The 22115-nt window shown below is 39.3% G+C and overlaps 1 protein-coding gene across 6 annotated transcripts in view; it reads right to left on the reverse strand.

The window, feature by feature from the left end:
• MBTD1 (mbt domain containing 1) overlaps window positions 1-22115 on the reverse strand; it is a 68856-nt gene that overhangs the window by 19137 nt on the left and 27604 nt on the right. For 4 of the 6 annotated variants that reach the window (XM_059381154.1, XM_059381152.1, XM_059381150.1 and 1 more), the window contains 5 exons: window positions 15224-15363; window positions 13793-13907; window positions 12658-12740; window positions 3182-3299; window positions 225-359 (listed from right to left, as the gene is read on the reverse strand). In XM_059381154.1, the coding sequence (XP_059237137.1) occupies window positions 225-359; window positions 3182-3299; window positions 12658-12740; window positions 13793-13907; window positions 15224-15363 (591 nt within the window). The remainder of the gene's footprint in view (window positions 1-224; window positions 360-3181; window positions 3300-12657; window positions 12741-13792; window positions 13908-15223; window positions 15364-22115) is intronic. The other 2 variants (XM_059381155.1, XM_059381151.1) reach the window with 1 other exon arrangement.

Here is a 22115-nt window from a genome sequence, read left to right on the forward strand (position 1 = left end):
AAACCACAACAATTTCCCCTGTATTCAGAGTATTAAGGTTCTGTAGAAGAGTAACAAAAAAACCCAAAAAACAAACAGAAAAACCACAAGTATATCTTGCGAGCATATAAGATGTGAAACCAAAAAGTATTATCGTAATTTTGATATCCCTTGAATATTACTATGTGTGACACTGCATTGAAGTACAAATATTCAATTACAGTAGGGGTCAAGAGGCCACTTACTTCTAGGAGGGACAAGAGGCTTTCCACTGGCTGCACACCAGCCAACTGGATGGATGTCAGAGCCACAGACATTGCACCAGAAGTCCAGCCCAGGGTCATTTTCAAATCCTTCATATCTTAAAAGGGCATTGTAACCTGAAACCAACAAACCAATCACCACATAATAAGAAAATGCAATGAAACAGAACACGACCTAGCTGCTGGCAGTGGGTGTCAGATGTTAGCTGTACCCGCAGCAGAACCCCGTGCAGGGTGTGTGAGCAGACAGATGGCTCCCCATCCCCAAACTCTGACACTCCATAGAGCTGGGGGCCGAGTGAGAACAGGCCCTGCTAACCAGTCCCCAGGAGAAGCCGCTGCTACTGGTGTACTGATCAAACTTTGAGAGCTGTTTGTGTAATGTCATTAGTTTAACTGTTTTTAGAGCTCGGCTTCCTCCCTTTTAATGTACTTTAATTTTACCCAGAGTTTCTTAAATTCTAGAAAAGAAATTCTTAGTGGAAATGGGGGTGGTAAAGTCCTACTAGAATGTGTAGTTTTGAAAATAAAAGAAAGAAGGTTATGGTAAGTCACAGAAATCCAGGTAAAGTAACATCTCAAAGAAACTGCTTGGTTGGGGTGCCTGGGTGGCTCAGTCTGTTGGGCGGCTGCCTTTGGCTCGAGTTGCGATGCCAGGTCCTGGGATTGAGTCCTGCATCGGGCTCCCTGCTTAGCAGAGAAGTCTCCTTCTCCCTGTCTCCCTGCCTACTTTATCTTTCTGTCTCTCTCTCTCTCTCACACACACACCTTTAATTAAAAAAAAAAAAAAAAAAAAAAAAAAAAAAAGAAACTGCTTTGCTTAGATGAATAAATATTTTGGGTAATTTGGCAATTTGGTTGTGGCTACCTCAAGCGCCTAATTTTTTCTGTCCTATTTATTTGGAAATAAAATGTGAAAACACAAATAAATGTATATGAAAGGACTTAAAGACCGTACATACTAAGCAAACGGGAAGCCTTACTTCTTAGAAAGAACAAAAAGTGTATGATATATCCTGTTTATAATAAACCTTCTGTTGGTAACAGATTTCAATTTTATTTAAGGCCTTCAGGGGAATAAAAAAGGCCCAACAAATTTATATTTTGGGCAGGGAGCTAAGTTCAGTCAGCATTTTCATGTGTTAAAAGCTATGATGAAAATTTACAGCATTAAGGGCGCCTGGGTGGCTCAGTGGGTTAGGCCGCTGCCTTCGGCTCAGGTCATGATCTCAGGGTCCTGGGATCGAGGCCCGCATCGGGCTCTCTGCTCAGCAGGGAGCCTGCTTCCTCCTCTCTCTCTGCCTGCCTCTCTGCCTGCTTGTGATTTCTCTCTGTCAAATAAATAAATAAAATCTTTAAAAAAAAAAAAAAAAAGAAAATTTACAGCATTAAAACCTTAAGTTTTAAAATTCAGTAATTCCTGGACTAAATTATGAGTTTGACAACTGTTCTTGAGTTCTAGTTCATGATTAACATCAGGCTCAATTCTAAAATGTCATTAAAGTGGCTTAAAAATGATACATGATATAATTAGAGAAAACAGAAATGTAAAACTGGAGATGGGAGGTGTAAATAGTTCTTGGATATTAAACACACTGATCCTTAGATCTATTTAAATATAACTGCCTTAAACACCTAGGACAGACAGACTATGTTGTTTTGAATTACAGTGCAGAGAACACCACAAGCATTTAGAGAGTACTTGTATAGCTGGGGGAACGTTTCAAGGAAAAGCTGGGAACCGAATTGGGTAAAATGTCTGTGCAAAGGCACAGAAGTGCTAATAGGCTCTGTGAGGGAGGAGGGAGAACTCGCCTTATCAGAACAGAGATAGCATTTCTGCTGGGAAGCAACCAATGGAGAAACTCATCAATAACTATAAATGCCAACCACCTCGATCCTTTAAGGAAAAAGAAGTGATTAAAGATGCTTGAGCAGGAAAAAAAAAAAAAAAAAGACGCCTGAGCAAAAAAATACAAGATCATCTTTAGTAAATCAAGTTTGTCTACAGTACGTAGCGAGCAGGCTGTTTGGGGGAGGATGGCTGGAAAGAGGACTAGAAAGAGTAGGATGCATCAGACTTCTGACTCACTGAAGGACAACTTAGCTGAGTGGTTGTAGGCCCCATCCCTACGTCCTGATGAAGGACTACAGTGTCCTACACCATTCACTGAGCGCCTTGTCATAAATGCAGGGAGCATTTGGCAGATGGCAGCTCATGGAATAAACGAGGTGTTATACTTCTGCATATCACCTGCCCACAGTGTCGAACACAGGACATACCTAATGCATTTATGTGATAAGCAATAAGGCAGCAAAGGCCTAGGGGACATGGAAAGCAGTAGGAGTGAAGAAAAAGAACCCAACATAGAGGAAATTATCAACACTAGTTTACTTTTGGTATTACGGACCTCATCACTCTTCTTAGCACCTCAAATTTTTGTTACTTTTCCAAGTATTTCCCTACACCAGGGTGTGGCACACTATATAGTGGCCCACAGTCTGGCCTACTGCCTGATGTTTCTTACAGTCTGCATTTCAGAATGGTCTTACATTTTTAAATGGCTGAAAAAAAAAAATCAAACAGAATAACATTTCATGACACATGACAGTTACATATAAAACTGAAACTTCAGTGCTTGTAAATAAAGTTGTCACTAGCACACAGCCACGCCTATTCATTTATGTCTTGCCATGGCTGCTTTCATGATATGATGTCAAGCTGAGGAACCATGACAGAGCTTGTACTGCCAAAACTAAAATTATTTACTGTTCAGTTTTTTATTAAAAAAAAAAATAATAATAATTTGCTACCCTCTACCCTATTACTGCATTTCTTATTTACTTGGCAATATTTGTGAAATTTACAAATATGCTTTCTTACAAGTTAATAAAAACATAACTGGCATTTTCTGGTAAATTATTACGTGTGCTTTCACCTGCTAATTTTACAATTCCAGCAATCCAGAAGACTTTGGTAGGTAGGCTGCAGTCTGTATTGGGAACTTCTACTCTCACATTTTCTGAGATATCACCCCAGCAGGTCCCCATAGGTGCCTGTCATATAAAAATTATTAAGTTATCATCTTATTAACATAAAGCCCAAAACACATTTTGTAAAATAAGCATTCCCATCAGTAACAGAAATATTAAATTAAAAATGCCATTTAATTCATTCATTTTTCTCTAAAAATAGAGTTGTTATTTCCTTTTTCACAGAATTCTATTTGGAAAAAGCCAGTGTGAGGGGCAAGCTTAAGATGAACAGAATTTCAAATATATTAGAATAGATCCATGCCAGCTTTGAAATTAAATACTGTCCTAATACAAGACCCGAGCAGCATTTTTTGTTAAAGCTACCACAAACTCAATAGATTTCACAGGACAAAGCAGATAAACTTATTACTTTTAAAATATATGCTTAATGAATGCACTTTACCTTAACCTCTAATTTTAAAGGGTCTGTCCAAAGAGCAGAAAGAAAAATACTTCCAATCAGCAATGGGGTTTCCAGTAACAGGAGAAACAAAACTTAGTTATCCGTATTTTCAAATTAAGATAAATTCATAAAACAGAAATACAGTCTGTTAAAGTGGACATGTGGCAAAAGCACCAGCTAAAGTTATTAAAAAAGTGGAGTTGAAGAGTTTCTGGAGATGCATATCATGGGGCAAACTGTTACATAATTTATTACTTATAAACAAAGAGGAAACATTCACTGTTAGAACTGATAATCACTAGCCTTCACACTACTTGTTAGGATGCGGACTCAGAAAACTGATTAAATGAGTATCATGAAGAGATTTTCCCAAGTCTAACATGCCCAAATTACAATTTCCATTACATTTTGATCCTTAAAACTTGAGGCCATTTATAATTATTTGAAGTTTAGGCAACGGTTAATTAAATCAAGTAAGTGAATTTAGGAATGCTGGTAATACTAAACAGTCTCTGTGGCTCTGACAATCAGCTCCTCGTTAAAAATAATTTAGAACCTTGAACATAGAGAAAAGGATATCAAAGACCTGATCATATGAACAAATCAGGAAAAGACAAAACAGCTTCAGAGCTCAAAGATGACCAAACAAAGACATCTAGGAGTTACACGATCTAGCCAATTTGAACATTGGGTAAATGTCTTCCATGCAAGGCTTCTCATACTTCGGTGGATGCCAACCCAACAGAAGGGTTAGCCTAAAATAGTACTCAACCCCTATCCTCTCAACAGTTCATGACATTTCTGAAGGAGAGGAAGAAAAGGTCAAATAATCCTGAACTAGAGTACATCTGGGCACCAAAGACAGAATCAAATTATGGCTATTACTTTAAGTAGCACAAGCAACAAAGTACTTAGAGACAGCGACCTATCTCAAATATTTGTGATTCTGGAAGGGTCCACGTAACTATCTCCCTGAACTCTGCAAAAAAAACAATACATCTGTTATGACTACCCCTTTCTGCTTTTTTTGAATTGAAAGACTGGACTCTTCAGGTTCTGCTATCTCCCCCTATATCACTCTAGACTGTAGGGCCATCCCTATTGCCAGCAGATAGGATCAGAAAAGGAGAGGCTGGAAAGATGATAGATAACGTAGGTTAAGCTAAGATGTATTAACATAAAGACCATGTTTTCATTTCTGTGACGATGAACCAATTAGAGCAGACAGATGCAGCTGAATTTATGCTACAATAAGGCAGGGTATCCACCCCTCTTTGTTTGGCTGCCAAATCTTGTGGAATGGGTTTATTTTTTGTCGAGAAGAAAGAAGCCTGGTTATGCTGATAAATTGGGGGTTAGGTTGGCATACTGCTAAGTGAATTTGGCATAGAGCACTCCTCTCAGAGCTAGATAGGACAATTTCACCAACTTTTTTTTTTTTTTTTTTTTTTGGGGCCTTAACAATTATTTGCAGAAAATAGTTTTTAGTCACATTTTATTAAAGAAAATAAAGGGTCAATAGGCTTATTAAAAAATAAGGATAATATTCACTTTATTGGGGGATATTATGTTTTTGTCCCTACAGTCTGGATTGGTATAGGAGAAAGTAGCAGAAAGTGACATTTGTTCTTGCCTGTAAGGTTGTGGTTCTGCTAGGCCCTCTTAAACCAATCCATATGGTTCACTCTAAGAAACAAAAAATGAAGAAACAAAAACAACCAAAAAGAGCACCATAGTTTCTAAATAGCACGTGCTCAATGTGTTGAAATAATAAGGTAATTTCACAGATATATCTGCCCTTTTGTTTAAAATGAATACTCTTAATTGTGGAAGACGAAATGACCCAGGGCTTGACAGCCATCTTCATCCAAGTCATCTGTCTTCTCTTGCTGGCAGGAGGGATACCTCTGAAAGTCTGGATTGGCATAGCATGAACTAGCAGAACCATAATTTACAGGTAACAACAAATTTACCTTCCAGACTCAGGACGAGAGGTCCACCTCAGGCTCCTCCCAAATCAGGAAGATCTGCTTCACCACTTCCTGCTCCAGGGCCACTCGTGAGGGCTATCTGGGAGCGACTCTCCTTCCCTGCAAGGTAAGCTGTCATCAGGTCCTGCAGGACATGGCCAGATCCAAACACTGAGGGCTCCCCAGCACAAATGAATGACCACCTCCACCTGACTATCGTCTATAAAAAAATAACTGGGTGGAAGTCTTATTTCCTGCACTTCAACAACATTCCCAGATAGTCCAACAGCCCAGATGGCTAGACTCTCAGAGGGCTGATACACTGTACACATGATGCCTCATGGCAGAAATACAAATTTCCCTCCACAGAACTGCCAACCTATTCTGATAACCACCCACAATCTTCAACAAGTGGGCAGAAGTTAGGCCTGAAGCTGCACAGAGGTAACCAAGAAAGAATCTAACCCAGCGATGGTATGACAACTGTACAAAAAGCCACCAATGAAAGACTAACAGGCATATGAGTATTAAGGTTCATCCAGTAGAGAAAGATGAAATACTTTTTGGCCAAAAAGGGAAGAAAACATTACAGGAAATTAACTAGACAGAAAGGAGAACTCCTAAATGCTACTCAGTGGAATTGGTTGGTTGAAATAGGAAAAAAAAAAAATGTTCCTTCTCCGGAAAGTCCACTCACCTTTTGATTTGAGACCAAAATCTACTTTTTGAGGTGGTGGCAGCAGGATGAGGGGGAGTGTGAGGAGAGCATAAAAGGAAAACGGGATGCGTGGGGTGGAAGCAAGATTAAGAATGGGAGAAGGCTATGTGTGTGTAAAAAGGGATAGGAAGCAGTGACTACTAATTTGAAAGGCGTAAAACAGCCCACCATTAAAAAAACCAAAAACAATGTATTAAGTCAATACTGTTGAACAATCAGGAGATCAAATCAAGAACCACTTTAGAAAACAGACTAAAATTAAAATAACCTAGACTATTTAGGTTTTCTTTAAAACATAAAAACATGACAAGGGATTTCTCTTATTCTAGAGTCCACTGTTTTCCTGTACAAATTCTACTGCACGGTGAGACCTGTGACAGCTAATTCAGCTGGAGCACTAACGAGTGCCAGGAACTAACTGAAGCTTTATTTCCATTAGAAAGAAATTCTGCAATCTAGGATGACATCTTGGAGGTTCTGAGTTCAGTGAGAAAGGACATGAGTACTTCAACTTTTAGTGGAGTCCTGTGTATGTGTAATCTAGGCTAAGGGAAAAAAGCCAAAAAAATGATTTTACTTGAAATGCATTACTTTACTAATAAACACATACTTGAGAAATGGATCGTAAGTTTTACTATAAAGAGAAACTACTGTTACTGTATGTACACAAACAAAAGTACTTGTGTTTTTGACCTTAAAATCCAAAACACACTTGTGTTATGTGTTGCAAAGAAGTGCAAATAACCTTACCTTCTCAAAACACCTGACTTATAGTTCAGGTGTTTAAGAGAGGATTAGAATGTATCATGTAAGTGATACCAGATATATTTGTGGAGGCAGTAAAGTCAGCTTTATTTTTTAAAATTTTCAAATTTTTTATTTTTTAAAGATTTTGTTTATCTATTTGACAGAGAGATCACAAGTAAGCAGAGAGGCAGACAGAGAGATGGGGGGATGCAGGTTCTCCGCCAAGCAGACAGCCCGATGTTGGGCTCAATCCCAGGACCCTAAGGATCATGATCTGAGCCAAAGGCAGAGGCTTAACCCACTGAGCCACCCACGTGCCCCTAAAGTCAGCTTTAAAGTTATAGTATACATGTGTACAAAGGGCCTTTTTAAAAAAAACTAACAAAACTACAACTATTATCAAGGGAGAAAAAAGAAAGATAATTTCTGGTCTTAGCAAAGACACCAGAGTATACAGTCCAGTATCAAATGAAAGAAATTTCAAATCTGTAAGTACATGACTAAAGGTTTGGTTTATATGTTTCACATCCACTTGATAATAGCACATTTGGCTTGTGCTGTAACGTCTAGAGAGAAATGTTTTACTTAACTTTAAAAGGTGAGTCATGGGAAAAGGACTGCTTCAATTTAAAAGACTACACTCTTATGGGGGTGCCTGGGTGGCTCAGTGGACTAAACCTCTGCCTTCAGCTTGGGTCATGATCTCAGGGTCCTGGGATCGAGTCCCACATCAGGCTCGAGCCTGCTTCCTCCTCTCTCTCTCTGCCTGCCTCTCTGCCTACTTGTGATCTTTCTCTGTCAAATAAATAAATTCTTAAAAAAAAAAAAAAAAAGTAGCTGTCTTCAGCTCAGGTCATTGGGTGGCTCAGTCAGTTAAGTAGCATGCTCAGGTCATGATCCTGGGGTCCTCAGAGCAAGCCTCACATCAGACTCCCTGCTCAGGGGGAAGCCTGCTTCTCCCTCTCCCTCTGCCTACATGTACTCTCTATCCCTTTGTCCAAAAAAAAAAACCAACTTAAAAAAAAGGACTACAGTCTTTAAAAAAAATTAAGATTGCTTTAAAATTCAATGTTCTGCATACACACTGATCAACTGGAGGCTCTCTTGGGTTCAAACATAAATTACTAGAGGAAAATCCCTGTGAATTTCATGAATGTATACCGTACACCTAACTGGCATTGGTACTGCAGTAATATAGTGGATTTTTCCACAGTTAGGATAGATATGGATACTGCTTTTAGAGGCTGTGAAAAAACAGGAAATATATATTGAAAAAAATAGAAATATATGTAGATACATATATATGTGTATCTGTGTGTGTATAATCAGTCTCTGCTCCTGCACCTGGCACAGAGCCTTTAAAACCCTTGTAATTTTCTAAGCGATAAGAACACTAAGAGCATCTTTTGTTCTTACACTGGTTTCTGACCCGGGTCCTGATATAGAGCTCCTCAATGGTTTGTAATCTCTTAAGTGATAGAAGCACCTTTTGTTCTAATGGGGAGACTCTGGGTGGGCTCCTAGATAGCCTCAGGATGGGACTGGTCACCATGAAGATGAGCCTATGAGTAGAAGCTCAGAACTCTCAGCCCCAGTCCCCATCCCCTGGGAAAGGGTAAGGGTGTGGAGACTGAGCTCATGACTGATCCTGCCTATACAATGAAAGCCTTCATCAGAATCCTAAAATACAGGCTTCTCCCGCCATCCGGAAGTAGATAAAATCAATCTTAACTATAACTGTTAAACCTCTTGTAAGCCAAAACAGCATAAGGTGAGGAAATGCTTTTTGTTTCCTGAAAGCAAAAATCCTTTCCTGGTTTCTTTTGGTTGGTGACAGCAAGTACTAATGCAGGCCTTTTGTAAAAGTGGAGTAGTCTACAGCGGACATTTGGATAGTGAGGGAATCTGTAGATGGGGCCCAGAGAGCTTCTGGGTTGCTGATTACATGGGGCTGGTAGGAAGTGGCATAACCCAGAGAGAGCGGGAAGTTCCATGTGCCTTCTCATAACCTTGCCTCATGTATCTTTTCATCTGGCTGTTCACCTGTTATCCCCTTTATAATCAACTGGCAAATGCAAGGATTCATTTCCCTGTAAGCCATTCCAGCAAGTTACCGAACTCAAGGAACAGGTCATGGGAACCCTTATTTGCAGCCAGTTGGTCATAAGCACAGGTAACAGCTGGGACTTCAGATTGTTAACTGAAGCAGGGCTAGTCTTGTGGGACTGAGGGATATGATTAACCTGAGGGATATGATTAACTCCAGGTAGACAGTGTCAGAACCGAGTTGACTTGTCAGACACCCAGCTGGTGTTGGAGAATTACCTGATGTATGGAAAACCTACACATCTGGTGTCAGAAATACTGTGTGGTAGCAGTGTATGAGTAAAAGAAGCACAGGAACGTTTTCCCTATAGAGGCTTAATTAAAAACTATGAAAAAAAAAAAAACAAACCCAAAACAAAAAAATTTAAATTATGAGAAGAAGGTCAAAGCCCAAAACTGAAATATAATCCAGCTACTGAAAAAAGTAGCAAGAGTTTCATTTACAATAGGAGACAGATTAGATGAACTAGATGATTTTTAAGATATATTACAGTTTTGTGACCGCATGATTTATGATTAATTAAAAGTGTTATTACCTAATTCCGTGGTTTCCAACTCCGGAGACCGCCAGAAAAGGGGAAGCCAAGGGTCAGGGGCCAAGGTTTTGGCCACCCCACCCCATCCTTGCCAGGACAGTGAGTGCAGCTTCCTCTTAACCTGACTATGTCTATTAGGGAAAAGAGTAATAATTCTGAAGCTTATACCAACAAACCCCCAAAAATCAAAAACCAGAAAAAAGAAAAAGTCTCAAAACTACCAAACTACAACCTACACAGGATGAAAGATATACTAGGTACATGGCAATCATGATACACAGATTGGAAGCAGGTATATTTAATAACAGTTGAGGCTCAATTTCCTTTGCTAATTATAAAAATGTCAACATTGCTGTAACTGAGTAACTCAGTGAGGCACTGTGAATAATTACAGCAACTATCAAAGAGGACATAGTCCTACGATATACTTCGTAGAAACTTTATTCCCAGAAGTTTAACGATAGACTGTGGAAAAAAAGAGATCCACTGCTGAAATCCTATGATTTTAAAACTAATGACAATCACAATTAAGTGCCAGGAAATATAAAGTGTTTGTTTCCCTATGATCCTTACTCCAGAAGAGGTTGGGTTACCTTAAAGTAGCAAGGCACTCAACTCAGGGCTCGGACACTGCTCCCAGCCCCAATTTTTGGTTCAATCAGAATAGTTCTGCTTCCATCTTACACACTGCATGTTTCTTAAAATTATGTTTGGAAAATAATCCCCTATGAGCAGGAAATGACCCCCAACGTGTGCTCAAGTTGGAGACAAGGCAGAAGTGGAACTTAGAAGAAGTTGGCCTTACTGATCAACCAGTTTTAGGGCAGGCAGTTTGAGTCTTAGAACACTAGGAGATGGACGAAACAAGGCAGGGACTTGTGCTCCCAGCAGCTCCTGACAACAGACTTCCTAAAGCCAAAGCCAGTAACTCTCCTTGGAGACCTAGAAATCTACCTGGGGGAAGAACCAGCTCTGAGGGATAAAATCAAGTGCAGCGTGAGATCTGACTAAAACCAAAGGGATTCAAGTGAAGATACTGGTTAAGGCAACAAAGCAAACTCATTTGTACTAAAATAAACTAAGAAATTGTTATCAGTCGCTTTCCTACTCAGTGAGAAAAAGGCAGTAAAGAAAGATGAGTGGAGAAGGAAGACACTGGGTGACAGATGCTTTGCTCCTGAGTGAGAAATGGGAGTGCACACAATAATGCAATAAGGCTAATAATACAATAAGGCTAGCTGCTTTAATCTACATGATAGAACGCTTTAATCTTAAAAAAGCCAAGTTGAAAACAAAACCAGTTTCATTATTATAGTAGAGATTTTTCTTACAAAGAACTTTAATAGACATGGACATGAATAAAATGTGCTTCTCGGATTTTGAAATGCTTTTTTAAAAAAATACCTTAACTACTTATATAACACAGCTTTACATGGTTTGTGGTATCAAAATATAAACGGACCCCAGAATACTAAAGACAGGAAAAGAGATAAAGGCTACTCAGAAGAGACAACAAATTTCCAGGTATCTGAGATGAAGGAGTTAAATTGTAACTGAGAACTTAGGCTGAGTTTGAGTTTCTCAAAAGCACAAAGAACTGTAGAGAGAAAGAGAAAGATCTGCTTTGCCGTTCTTTTGTTGCTGTTGCTATATATTTATTTAATCTATTTCACAAACGTGACACTACTATCCACCCTACGGTGAAGGATTTTACCTACTTTGCACTGGATAAAGTTATCTAGGATCCCACTTATACCACCAACTAAGGCTGAACACCTGTACTTTCAGGAAAGAAAACTAGCAAATTGAGGACTCAGCTTTAGTTTATATTTCTACCACAGCTTTCATATGCTCTGCCTTGACTAAGAGTCTGTATTGGCTGTGAACTAAAATTCATTTGAGTTTCCACAGCAAGAATTCAAGCTCAGTTTTGCCCACATGCTGTTATTTGAAAGTGAAGTCCTAACTTAAGAAAATGTTTAGTGTAAGCAAAATTTCATTCATTAATTTTCTAAATTCTCTTTTCTTTTTGTACATAGTAGCAAAGTTGTTTTTATTTTTGTTTTTTTTTTTTAAATAGCAGATAGAATCTTTAAATATAAATTAAACTTGTAGTAAGGTAAAAAAAAATTGGAGAGAAGTAATCACAGATCATTTAACAAGAAGGAAGAGGAGCAAAAGGAACAAAGTTATCTTTGGATAACGTTTTTAACTTAATTCTGAATTACTTCATATACTCTATAAGATCTGCTTGCCAAAAAGGACATCCTGCAAAGGGTTTTCTGGTATGTGTCACATATTTCAGCCCACAATGCTATATTACTAACAGTTCCTTCTCTGTTTTTGTGATTTTACCTTTGGAGACAAAAACATAACTGGAAGAAAGATCCTTCCTTTTCTGAAATATCAGGTCAGCTCAGAAAGATTTAGGTAACATGCACGATGGAGGTTTGTGTTATGCTGAACCATACGACACTGCCAATACACATGACATACAAAAGCAGCAACTGTGTATGGTTCAGCTTAATATGAAAATTAGAGAAGACTAGTACTTTTCCCTATTTGAGTAATTTCAAGTTGTAATTTACTTTTTATTTTATTCTTTTTGGTGGGCAGGAAAGCAAGGTTTATTGAGCAATAGTAAAGTGATAGCACAAAGCTCCCCAATAGGGAGGTCCTGGGACCTGAGAGGGTTGCCCACAAACGATAACTTCTTTAAAGAACACTTGCACATCTTCTAGAAATTGTTTTTATTACTAATAAGTATAATAAAAAGTAACATTTTTATGACAAAGTATAAAATAAAGACCTCCTAAAGACAAGATACTTCAGATGTTATTGTATCTTCGGCTTTAAACAATGACTAAGCATTTCAATAGGTGAGAAATTCCATACTCACATGTTTAAAGCACGTAACAGGAGCTGCTATAAAGCTATTGCTATTGATGTAGTTACCCCAGCTGAAGCCCTCCATGGATACTGCTGTGGGGAAAAAAAATACATGTAGATGTATTACAATTCTCAAACCTTTTATTTACAAGACAATATGAAATGATACAAAATTAACTTATCACCTTGAAAGAAAGTTTTCTTTTTTTCCTGTAAAGATTTAAAAACTTTTCTGAATAAACATGAACTTTTGCATAGATCATACCTGCAAACAAAAAGCAATTTAAGTCTTCCATACATAGTATAAGCTGTTTGGAAAGTGAAGGAAGAAAGAGCTCTTCAGTAATCAGCGGGGTTAGAACAGCTGAGAGCAGAAGTGTTCAAAGAATGCCATGACTGCTTTTGGGTTTTTATTCCCAAGCAGCTTTTACTGGGCACCGCAATGAGATCTCTATCCGGTATCTGCCACAGATACCTTTAGGAGGGTTTTTCATTGCTTTACTCCCTGTTACATCTCTCTACTTCGCTGCTTTCCTGTCAAGAATCTTCTTCTTCTTTTTTTAAGATTTTTATTTATTTATTTGAGAGAGAGACAGTGAGAGAGAGCATGAGAGGGGATCGGGTCAGAGGGACAAGCAGACTCTCCATTGAGCTGGAGCCTGATATGGGACTCGATCCCAGGACTCCGGGATCATGACCTGAGCCGAAGGCAGCTGCTTAACCAACTGAGCCACCTCGTCGCCCTCCTATCAAGAATCTTCTATTAGAAATGATGCTTTCCTCAATCTATTCTTCTTGCTATTCTCTTCTCCTGCAAATATTGCTAAACGTCTTATTTCTTTGCTTTTTATATCCTCAACGCTCCCCACCATTCACAGCATAGAGAACCTGTACACAGAAAATAATAAGCCAGATAAAAAATGCTAAGGATACTGCCCCAAGCACTGTGAACTTGGGAATACAACTACTCTCTTCTAGAATAATTTACTGAAACCAAAACAACCACGAGGAAACCTAATGTCATAATATACCAGTTGGGCCTAGAAATAGCTTAGTTAACAAAAATGCAAAATTAAAATGTCATTAACTCAAACTAAATGAATCAGTATCAAATATTTCACCTCTATTATATTCACCGATATTACCTGCTTTAGTCTTTGCTTGATTTTGCAAGGTAGCTTGATACTGAGCATATGCGGCTAGTTTAGCAACTAAAGGTTGTTTCTGAAGAACTTTCGCTTTCTTTGTTGGAGGCTTACCCTGAAACAAGAAGAGTTAAGTAAATAGGATTCTTTCTCATCCACCCACCTCCACCGAAAAAATTAACCTGATTGCATACTACTCATTCTGCTTAAGTAACATCAAGGGTTTAGAAAATTATTAAAGCAGAGGAAACATACAAGATATTTTAATATGAGAAATGTCTTTTTGAGTTCTGCTACAATGTAGACATCTAACATGGGTAGCAGAGCTGGCACAGACTAAAACAGCAATATGCAAATTAATATGTTAATAAAAAATTATATCCCATAAGATGTTAAACACAGGCTGTGGTGGATACTTGATTCCTTCTTATACTAGATAAAACCAGTGGTTATTCACTCATGCAGGTTGCCAAGCATTGCTATTTATATGGTAAGAGAAGATAATTTAATGTTTAAAGAGCAAGTGACTGAGGTTTATACCTTTAGTGCTAACGCAAAAGATCAATGACAAAATGATCATGGGCCAAATTCACAGTGTGACAAACTGCCATCCATTTGGGTACAGACCACTGCTCAGGATCTTACGTAATGTCTATCTGAAATATAGAAATACATCTAAGTGATGTATTTCCTTAATCTGGGGAATTTATATAATCCTTTCAGTGCTATGTAATGATCACAGCTAAGTTAAAGGAGAGTAAGCAAAATGTGATCAAAATAAAATATATTACAGAAATCAATTAAGTGCCTTAAAAACATTGTTTATATGCTCTAATAGTAACAACTTAGTTAAATGGTCAAATCTCCATTTTGTAGGCATTGCTGTACATTTAAAGAAAGATGAATTTCTTTTTATACAATGAACATTCTCAAAAAGGTTAGTTGGATTAACCAAACACATTTGTTCAAGGTATCAAACAGGCTGCAATCTGTAGTAGAACGCAAAGATGATGGAGAAATAATACCAAAGGGTAAATCATTTCTCCCCAAATACTGAATGATTCTACCTTGATATTAACTCAAAAGAAAACAGGGGGGAAAGAAAGGCTTCAGTTCCTGTACATAACAAGGTGTTTATTATATTTATGCTTATTCAGAAAAAGAAGACATATTTTTCATTCACTTATAGAAACAGTTCATAGTTTACTTTGGATAGTGTGTCTTGTCTATTTATAACAGCTGCTTCATTTTATGGACTGAGCAAACCCTGGGGACCATATGTTTCCAAAAAAAAAAAAAAAATAAGGGGGGGGTATAAAGTGGGAGCTGGCCAACTGGGTAGAGTGGAGTGCAGTGAATCACAATCAAATGAAAGGTAAACAGTGAAAACCATAGAAATAACAGATATAAGGAACAAGAAGGTTTCTGTACCGTTACCTGAAGTCTGGCCAAAATGCTTGCCTTCTTGGAGTTTGACGAATAGCTTCGTGAACATGAAACGCTACAGAAACGCTTAGTTTTGGAGTAAAAAGCATCTCGCACACCAACCATCCCACACATTTCGCAGGTAGCTAATGAAGAAAACGAAAACACTGGTGTCATGGTCATAAAATAAAACCGTTTTTTTTTAATCTCACAGTTTTATTAACTTATTACCTAAAGGTTTTATTTTAAACATGAGACATACAATGTCTTCTGTTACAGAAATGATGGAAAATCCTCCACGAAAGTTAGAGAAAAGACTGGTATGATGCCATGGCTACGGCTCCAGAAAGTCTTGGCCGTAGCTCAAAGTCTAACAGGTTTTACAAAGGGTCTGAACCCACAAACAAATATAAAGCAGATTCCACTTACATGTCCTTAGTGCTCACCATGTGCCAGGCATTTTCATAGACACTAAGAGCGCTAGCCTTTTGAGAGGATTATAAACAAAACATAAGAAGTGGTGCAATGCAACGTTTAACATGAGGAACGACCTTGAAAGAGCCACGTCTCGGGAAAATGCTAAGGGTAATACACAGATTCTTTCATGTTATGTTCAGAGGACAAGAAGGAAAGGACAGGCTCAAAGCTTGAGGTAGATGCTTGATTATTCCCTCTGATAAGAGGAAAACAAGACTCTGCTTCCTAATGTGCCTCTTTTGTAAATTTGCACACTGGACAACAATTTGAAAGGCAGAATTAGAAGAAGGGTCACAGAACTGAAGTTCAAAATAGGTAAGCAGATATGAACTGGGAGTGGGACTGCTAGGTCAGGACAGTTCTAGTTTCAGTTTTTCGGAGGAACTGCCCGACTGTTCTGTAATGGCTATATACAACTTTACATTCCCATCAGCAGTGTGTGTTTCCTTTTTTCCACAACCTCACCAGCATTTGTTCTCTCTTATCATTTTGGTAACGGTAACAGTCATCCCAACAGGTGTAAGGTGGCATCTCACTGTGGTTTTGATCGTTATTTTCCTGATAATTAGTGATGTTGAGCTTGTTTCATGTACCCGTAGGCCATCTGTATGTCTTCTTAGGAAAAATGTCTATTCAGGTCCTTGTCCATTTTTCATTTGAATTTTTGTTTGTTTTTATGCTACTGAGTTGTAGGAGTTATCAGATATGATTTGCAAGTATTTTTTCCCATTCTGAAAGATTCCTTTTCAATTTACTGCTTTCATTATTGGGTAGAACTCCTTAGTTTGATGTAGTCCCATTTTTTTTTTAAATTAAGATTTTTAAAAAAATTTATTTGACAGACAGAGATCACAAGTAGGCAGAGAGGCAGGCAGGCTGAGCAGAGAGCTCAGCTCTCTGCTGAGCAGAGAGCCCGACCAGGCAGAGGCTTTAAACCACTGAGCCACACAGGTGCCCCGTCCCATTTGTTTTTGCTTTTGTGTCTAAACCAAGAAATCACCAGTGTTTTGACCAGTGTCAAAAAAGCTTTCCCCTATTTTCCTGTGTTTTAGTTTTAGGTCTTAGGTTAAAGTCTAATCCATTTCAAGTTAATTTCTGTTGATTGGTGCAAGGATCCAGTTTCATTCCTTAGCATGTGCATATCCAGTTTTCCCAACACCATTCATTAAAGAGATTGTCCTCGCCCTATTCTGTATTCTTCTTGCCCTTTTCAATAATTAGTTGACTGATAATCAGTATTTCAATCAGATATCTGCATTCCCGTGTTCACTGCAGCATAAGTCACAAAAGCCAAGAAAATGAAAACATTTACATGTACTCTGAAAGATGAATGGAGATATAAAATGTGGTGTGTAAATATATACACACATAAAATACTATTCATTCACAAAAAAAGAAGAAAATTCTACCATTTATGACAACAGGGTTAAACCTGGAGGGAATATGCTAAATGAAATAGTGTATGGGATTATTTACACGGGGAATCCTTAAAAAAAAAAAGGCCGTTGGGGCGCCTGGGTGGCTCAGTGGGTTAAGCCGCTGCCTTCGGCTCAGGTCATGATCTCAGGGTCCTGGGATGGAGTCCCGCATCGGGCTCTCTGCTCAGCGGGGAGCCTGCTTCCCTCTCTCTCTCTCTGCCTGCTTCTCCATCTACTTGTGGTTTCTCTCTGTCAAATAAATAAATCTTTAAAAAAAAAAAAAAAAAAAAAAAAAAAAAAGGCCGATTTCATAAAAATAGAAAATAGGATGGTGACTGCCAGCCTCTGGGGGGGTTGGTGACATGTAGGTTAAAGGGTATAAAGTTTCAATTATAAGAACAGTAAATTGTGAAGATCTAACATACAGCATGGTAAGTGTAGTTAATAATACTGTACTGTGGGGATGCCTTTTGGTTGAGTGTCTGTCTGCCTTTGGCTGAGGTGATAATCCCAGGGTCCTGGGATCCAGTCCCACATCTGGCTCCTTGCTCAGCAAGGAACCTGCTTCTCTCTTTGCCTGCTGCTCACCCTTGCTTGTGCACGCTCTCTCTGGCAAATAAAAAAAATCTTAAAAAAAAAAGCAATACTGTACTGCATACTGTTAAGTTGCTGGGAGTAGATATCGTGTTCTTTTCCACAACCCTACACACAGAAGAACTATATGAAGCGATGGATAGGTTTAACTTACCTTGATCTTGGTAATCATTGAACAACATGTATGTATGTACGTGTATAAATACAGAATCATCACGTTGTACATATTAAATACATACAACCATATTTGTCATTTATTCCTCAAAAGAGGGGGGAAAAAAAACAAACCCAGAAAGTAACACAGCAAACAAATGCCTGAGTGGGTTTAAATCTCCACCCAGTTAAACTGGAGGGACCTGTAGTTCCACCAGTACTTAAAAATCTCTTGCGAAATGATGAAAGAAAGATAAGGTACCACAGGATTAGAGATGAAGAAAGGATGTTTAAAGAGAGAAAAAAACAGTTCTCTGTTGAAAAAATTACACAACAGATAAGTAAAAAAGTCTGTGACCTTCTAGGTAAAGAAGTTGTGATCCTAAGGGACAGTGAATCTTTGTCAAGAATTCTACATATCCAACTATGATTCCCAGGACAAGTCTGTAAGCGCCACCAAGGCAGGGACTATTCTGTATTGTTTCTCTCTGCATCTCTAGTATTTAAAATAGACCTGGACACATAAAGCCTCAATAAGCCTTATTTCCTTTGGTGATAAGGACTAGTACTGGACTGGTAAAAGTAAACCATGGCAAGAGTATAGTTTGAACAACATGGGTTTGAACTGCGTGGGTCCACCTGTATGTGGATTTTTTTTCAGTAAATATGGTATTGTAAATGTATCCTCTCCTTATGACTGTCCTAAAAATCTTTTCTCTAGCTTACTTTATTCTATATATTGTATTATATAATGTAGGAATACATTATATAATGTAAAAAACATACAAAACACATTAGTCGACTGTTAAAGTTATCAGTAAGGCTTCTGGTCAACAGTAGGCTATTAGTAATTAAGTTTTTGGGGAGTCAAAGGTTTCACACATATTTGTGTGAGGGATGGGCTCCTAACTCGTGTTGTTCGAGGGTCAACTTATGTATTAATAGTATTTTTTTTTAAAGAGTTAACACATTTAGGGGCGCCTGGGTGGCTCAGTCAGTTAAGCGTCTGCCTTTGGCTCAGGTCACAATCCCAGGGTCCTGGGATCGAGCTCCTTGTTGGGCTCCCTGCTCGGTGGGAAGCCTGCTTCACCCTTTCCTTCTCCCTGCTGCTCTGCCTACTTGCGCTATCTCTGTCAAAAAAACCAAAACAAAAACCAACTTAAAAAGAGGAAAAAGAGTTAACACTTTGATAAAATCTCATGCAGCTTTGTCAATAGTGACCAAGAAATTTAAGGTGAAGTAGAAGACATCCAAGTAGGTTTTAACTGACCACATGACCATACCTAGTTGGTCCTGATAAATGACAGGAAGTTCTTTTTTTTATTTTTAAAGATTTTATTTTTAAGTAATCTCTATACCCAATGTGGGACGTGAACCCACAACCCCAAGATCAGAGGTTGCATGCTCTACCGACTGAGGCAGCCAGGCAACCCCAATTTTTAAAAAGTTTTATTTATTTACTTAGTAATCTCTACGTTCAACATGGAGCTCAAACTCATGGTGGCCCTGAGATGAAGAGTCACATGCTTTTCCAAGTGAGTCGGCCAGGTGCCCCAGTGATGGGAAATTTTTATTTTTATTTATTTATTTGACAGACAGAGATTATATATAAGTAGGCAGAGAGGCAGTCAGAGAGAGGAGGAAGCAGGCTCCCTGCTGAGCAGAGAGCCCGATGCGGGGCTCGATCCCAGGACCCTGGGATCATGACCTGAGCTGAAGGCAGAGGCTTTAACCCACTGAGCCACCCAGGCGCCCCATGGGAAATTTTTTGATATGGCCTACATCTCTGCCCCAGGCCCTGTGCTGTTCAGCTTTTTAATTGAAAAACTAGAATATGACCAATAGGGCATTATCATCAAATCTGAAAATGGCACAAAACTAGAATATTATACAACACAACCTTCAACATTAAATGACAGAATCAGAAATAAAAAATTTCTAAAAAGACCAAAATTAAGTAAGGAACAGGCCATGTAAATTTATTTATTTATTTATTTAGGAGTGGGGAGGGGAGAAGGTGAGAGAATCTTTTTTTTTTTAAAGATTTTATTTATTTATTTGACAGAGAGAGATTACAAGTAGGCAGAGACGCAGGCAGAGAGAGAGATAGAGAAAGAGAGGAGGAAGCAGGCTCCCTGCTAATCAGAGAGGGACTCGATCCCAGGACCTGAGCCGAAGGCAGAGGCTTAACCCACTAAGCCATCCAGGCCCACAGGGTGAGAGAATCTTAAGCAGGCTTAAGATGAGCTGGATCCCATGACCTGAGCAGAAATCAACAGTCAGATACTTAACTGAGCCACCCGGTTGCTCCCAGAGTAATTTAAAGTCTTAAGCACTGGATTTAAAATATCAACTGCAGGGGCACCTGGATGGTTCAGCTGGTTAAGCAGCTGCCTTCGACTCAGGTCACAATCCCAGGGTCCTGAGATTTAACCCAGTGGCAGGCCCCCAGCTCAGTGGGGCATCTGCTTCTCCCCCTTCTCCAGACTTGGGCGTGCATGTGTGCTCTCTTTCTCAAATAAATAAATAAATAAATAAAATCTTAAAAAAAGAAAAAAAAATCAACTGTAGCTGGAAAGGGGCTAGAACTTGGTGGGTCTCAAAAGGAAAGCCCCCAGAAGCTTTTCTGTTTCCAAACCCAGAGCCTGTCCTTTGGGGACTGAGGAAGAACCTAATTCTTACCAGATATCCTGCCACACTCAGAGAGAGGTCTCTGAGGACCAGCACAGTGTGTAGTTCATCCAGTATCCACAGGGGAAACTTCTGCATATATACTTGCTGCCCATCATCCTGATGGACAGGCTTGCGGAGGTCAGAGCCAGTCTTTTGCCCTTAGACCCATGGTGAGGCCTCGGAACCTGGCTTTTGGCAGCTGAGGTTCTATGACAGTTATTTAAGCTCTGATCACTGTTACTCTGCTTCCCTTTATCAAGAGAGGCATTAAGAGAAATGTGAAACTGATTTCACTACAGCCTCAACCTGGGAGTAAGTTTGAAATCATTCCTGGGTCCTCTTCAGGCCCGGAATCATTCTTCAATTTTAAAATCAGAATGGTATCATGGCGGACTCACTTCAGAATCTAAGTGGTATCAAACAAGGCTGGATCCTATTCCCATTCAGTGTTTTCAGGCATCCCTGGTGTATGCAGCCCCAGATGGGGCTTCTGGGGATACTTCCCTCACCCCTGCCTTCAGGCCACTCTGCCTAGCAGGTAACCACATCTCAACTGTACAGACAGAAAAACAGGCTCAGTGGGTTAGAACCCTGCCCAAGGCCAAAAATTTAACTCCAAATCTGCTTAATCTACCTTCTTTCCCCTGTGCCCGAGTCTTTGTGATGTCCTTGGAGATGACCTTGTCTGGCTCCCAAATGAGTGGGATTGTGTCCCTCAGCTTTTGCCAATAGGAAGCCTTTTTGCTGACAGCAAGTATCAGAAACGTGTGGGAGGCCCTCAGTGAGCACTGACTGATTTAAAAATATGTTCTCAGGTACTGCAGGACACAAAATGGTTGTATTTCCACGTCTTTCATCTCTCAGTGATGTTTCTTGTGATCAGTCGCCTATGTGTCTGCCATAATTGAATGGCCCAGCATTATTCCTTCAAAGTCCTACCTCCTAACCTTTGCTAGTATAGTTCCCTCCTTTCACAGGCTTCTCCCACGCCTTCTACCTTTGTCCTTCAAAGCTGGCTCAAAGGCTGCCTGCCCTGTGAAGCCTTCTCTGGTTGGACCCAGTGAAGATTCCGCATGCCTTTCATGCTCCCATAGCCCTTGCTTGTGCCTTTCCTAAAAGTATATTCAAATTAGCCTCATATCATTTATTTAAAAACAGAGAGCTGGGGTCCCTGGCTGGCTCAGTGGTGGAGCATGTGACTCTTGATCTTGGGGTTCTAAATTCAAGCCCCGTGCTGGGTGGAGAGATTACTTCAAAATCTTAAAAAAAAAGTTAACTGCAAATGCACAAAACTGGTTTAATTGGTTTACTGATTAAGTTGTAGAAAAGATGAAAGAGTTTCAGCTATATGCAAAATCAGTGCTACTTTCAAAAAAACTAGAGCAGGGGCCCCTGGGTGGCTCAGTAGGATGAAGCCTCTGCCTTCGGCTCAGGTCATAGTCTCAGGCTCCTGGGATTGAGCTCCGCATCGGGCTCTCTGCTTGGCAGGGAGCCTGCTTCCTCTCTTCTCTCTATGTGCCTCTCTGCCTACTTGTGATCTCTCTCCCTGTGTCAAATAAATAAATAAAATCTTAAAAAAAAAA

Source organism: Mustela nigripes, chromosome 16, assembly GCF_022355385.1.
Source record: "Mustela nigripes isolate SB6536 chromosome 16, MUSNIG.SB6536, whole genome shotgun sequence".
Classification (NCBI taxonomy): domain Eukaryota; kingdom Metazoa; phylum Chordata; class Mammalia; order Carnivora; family Mustelidae; genus Mustela; species Mustela nigripes.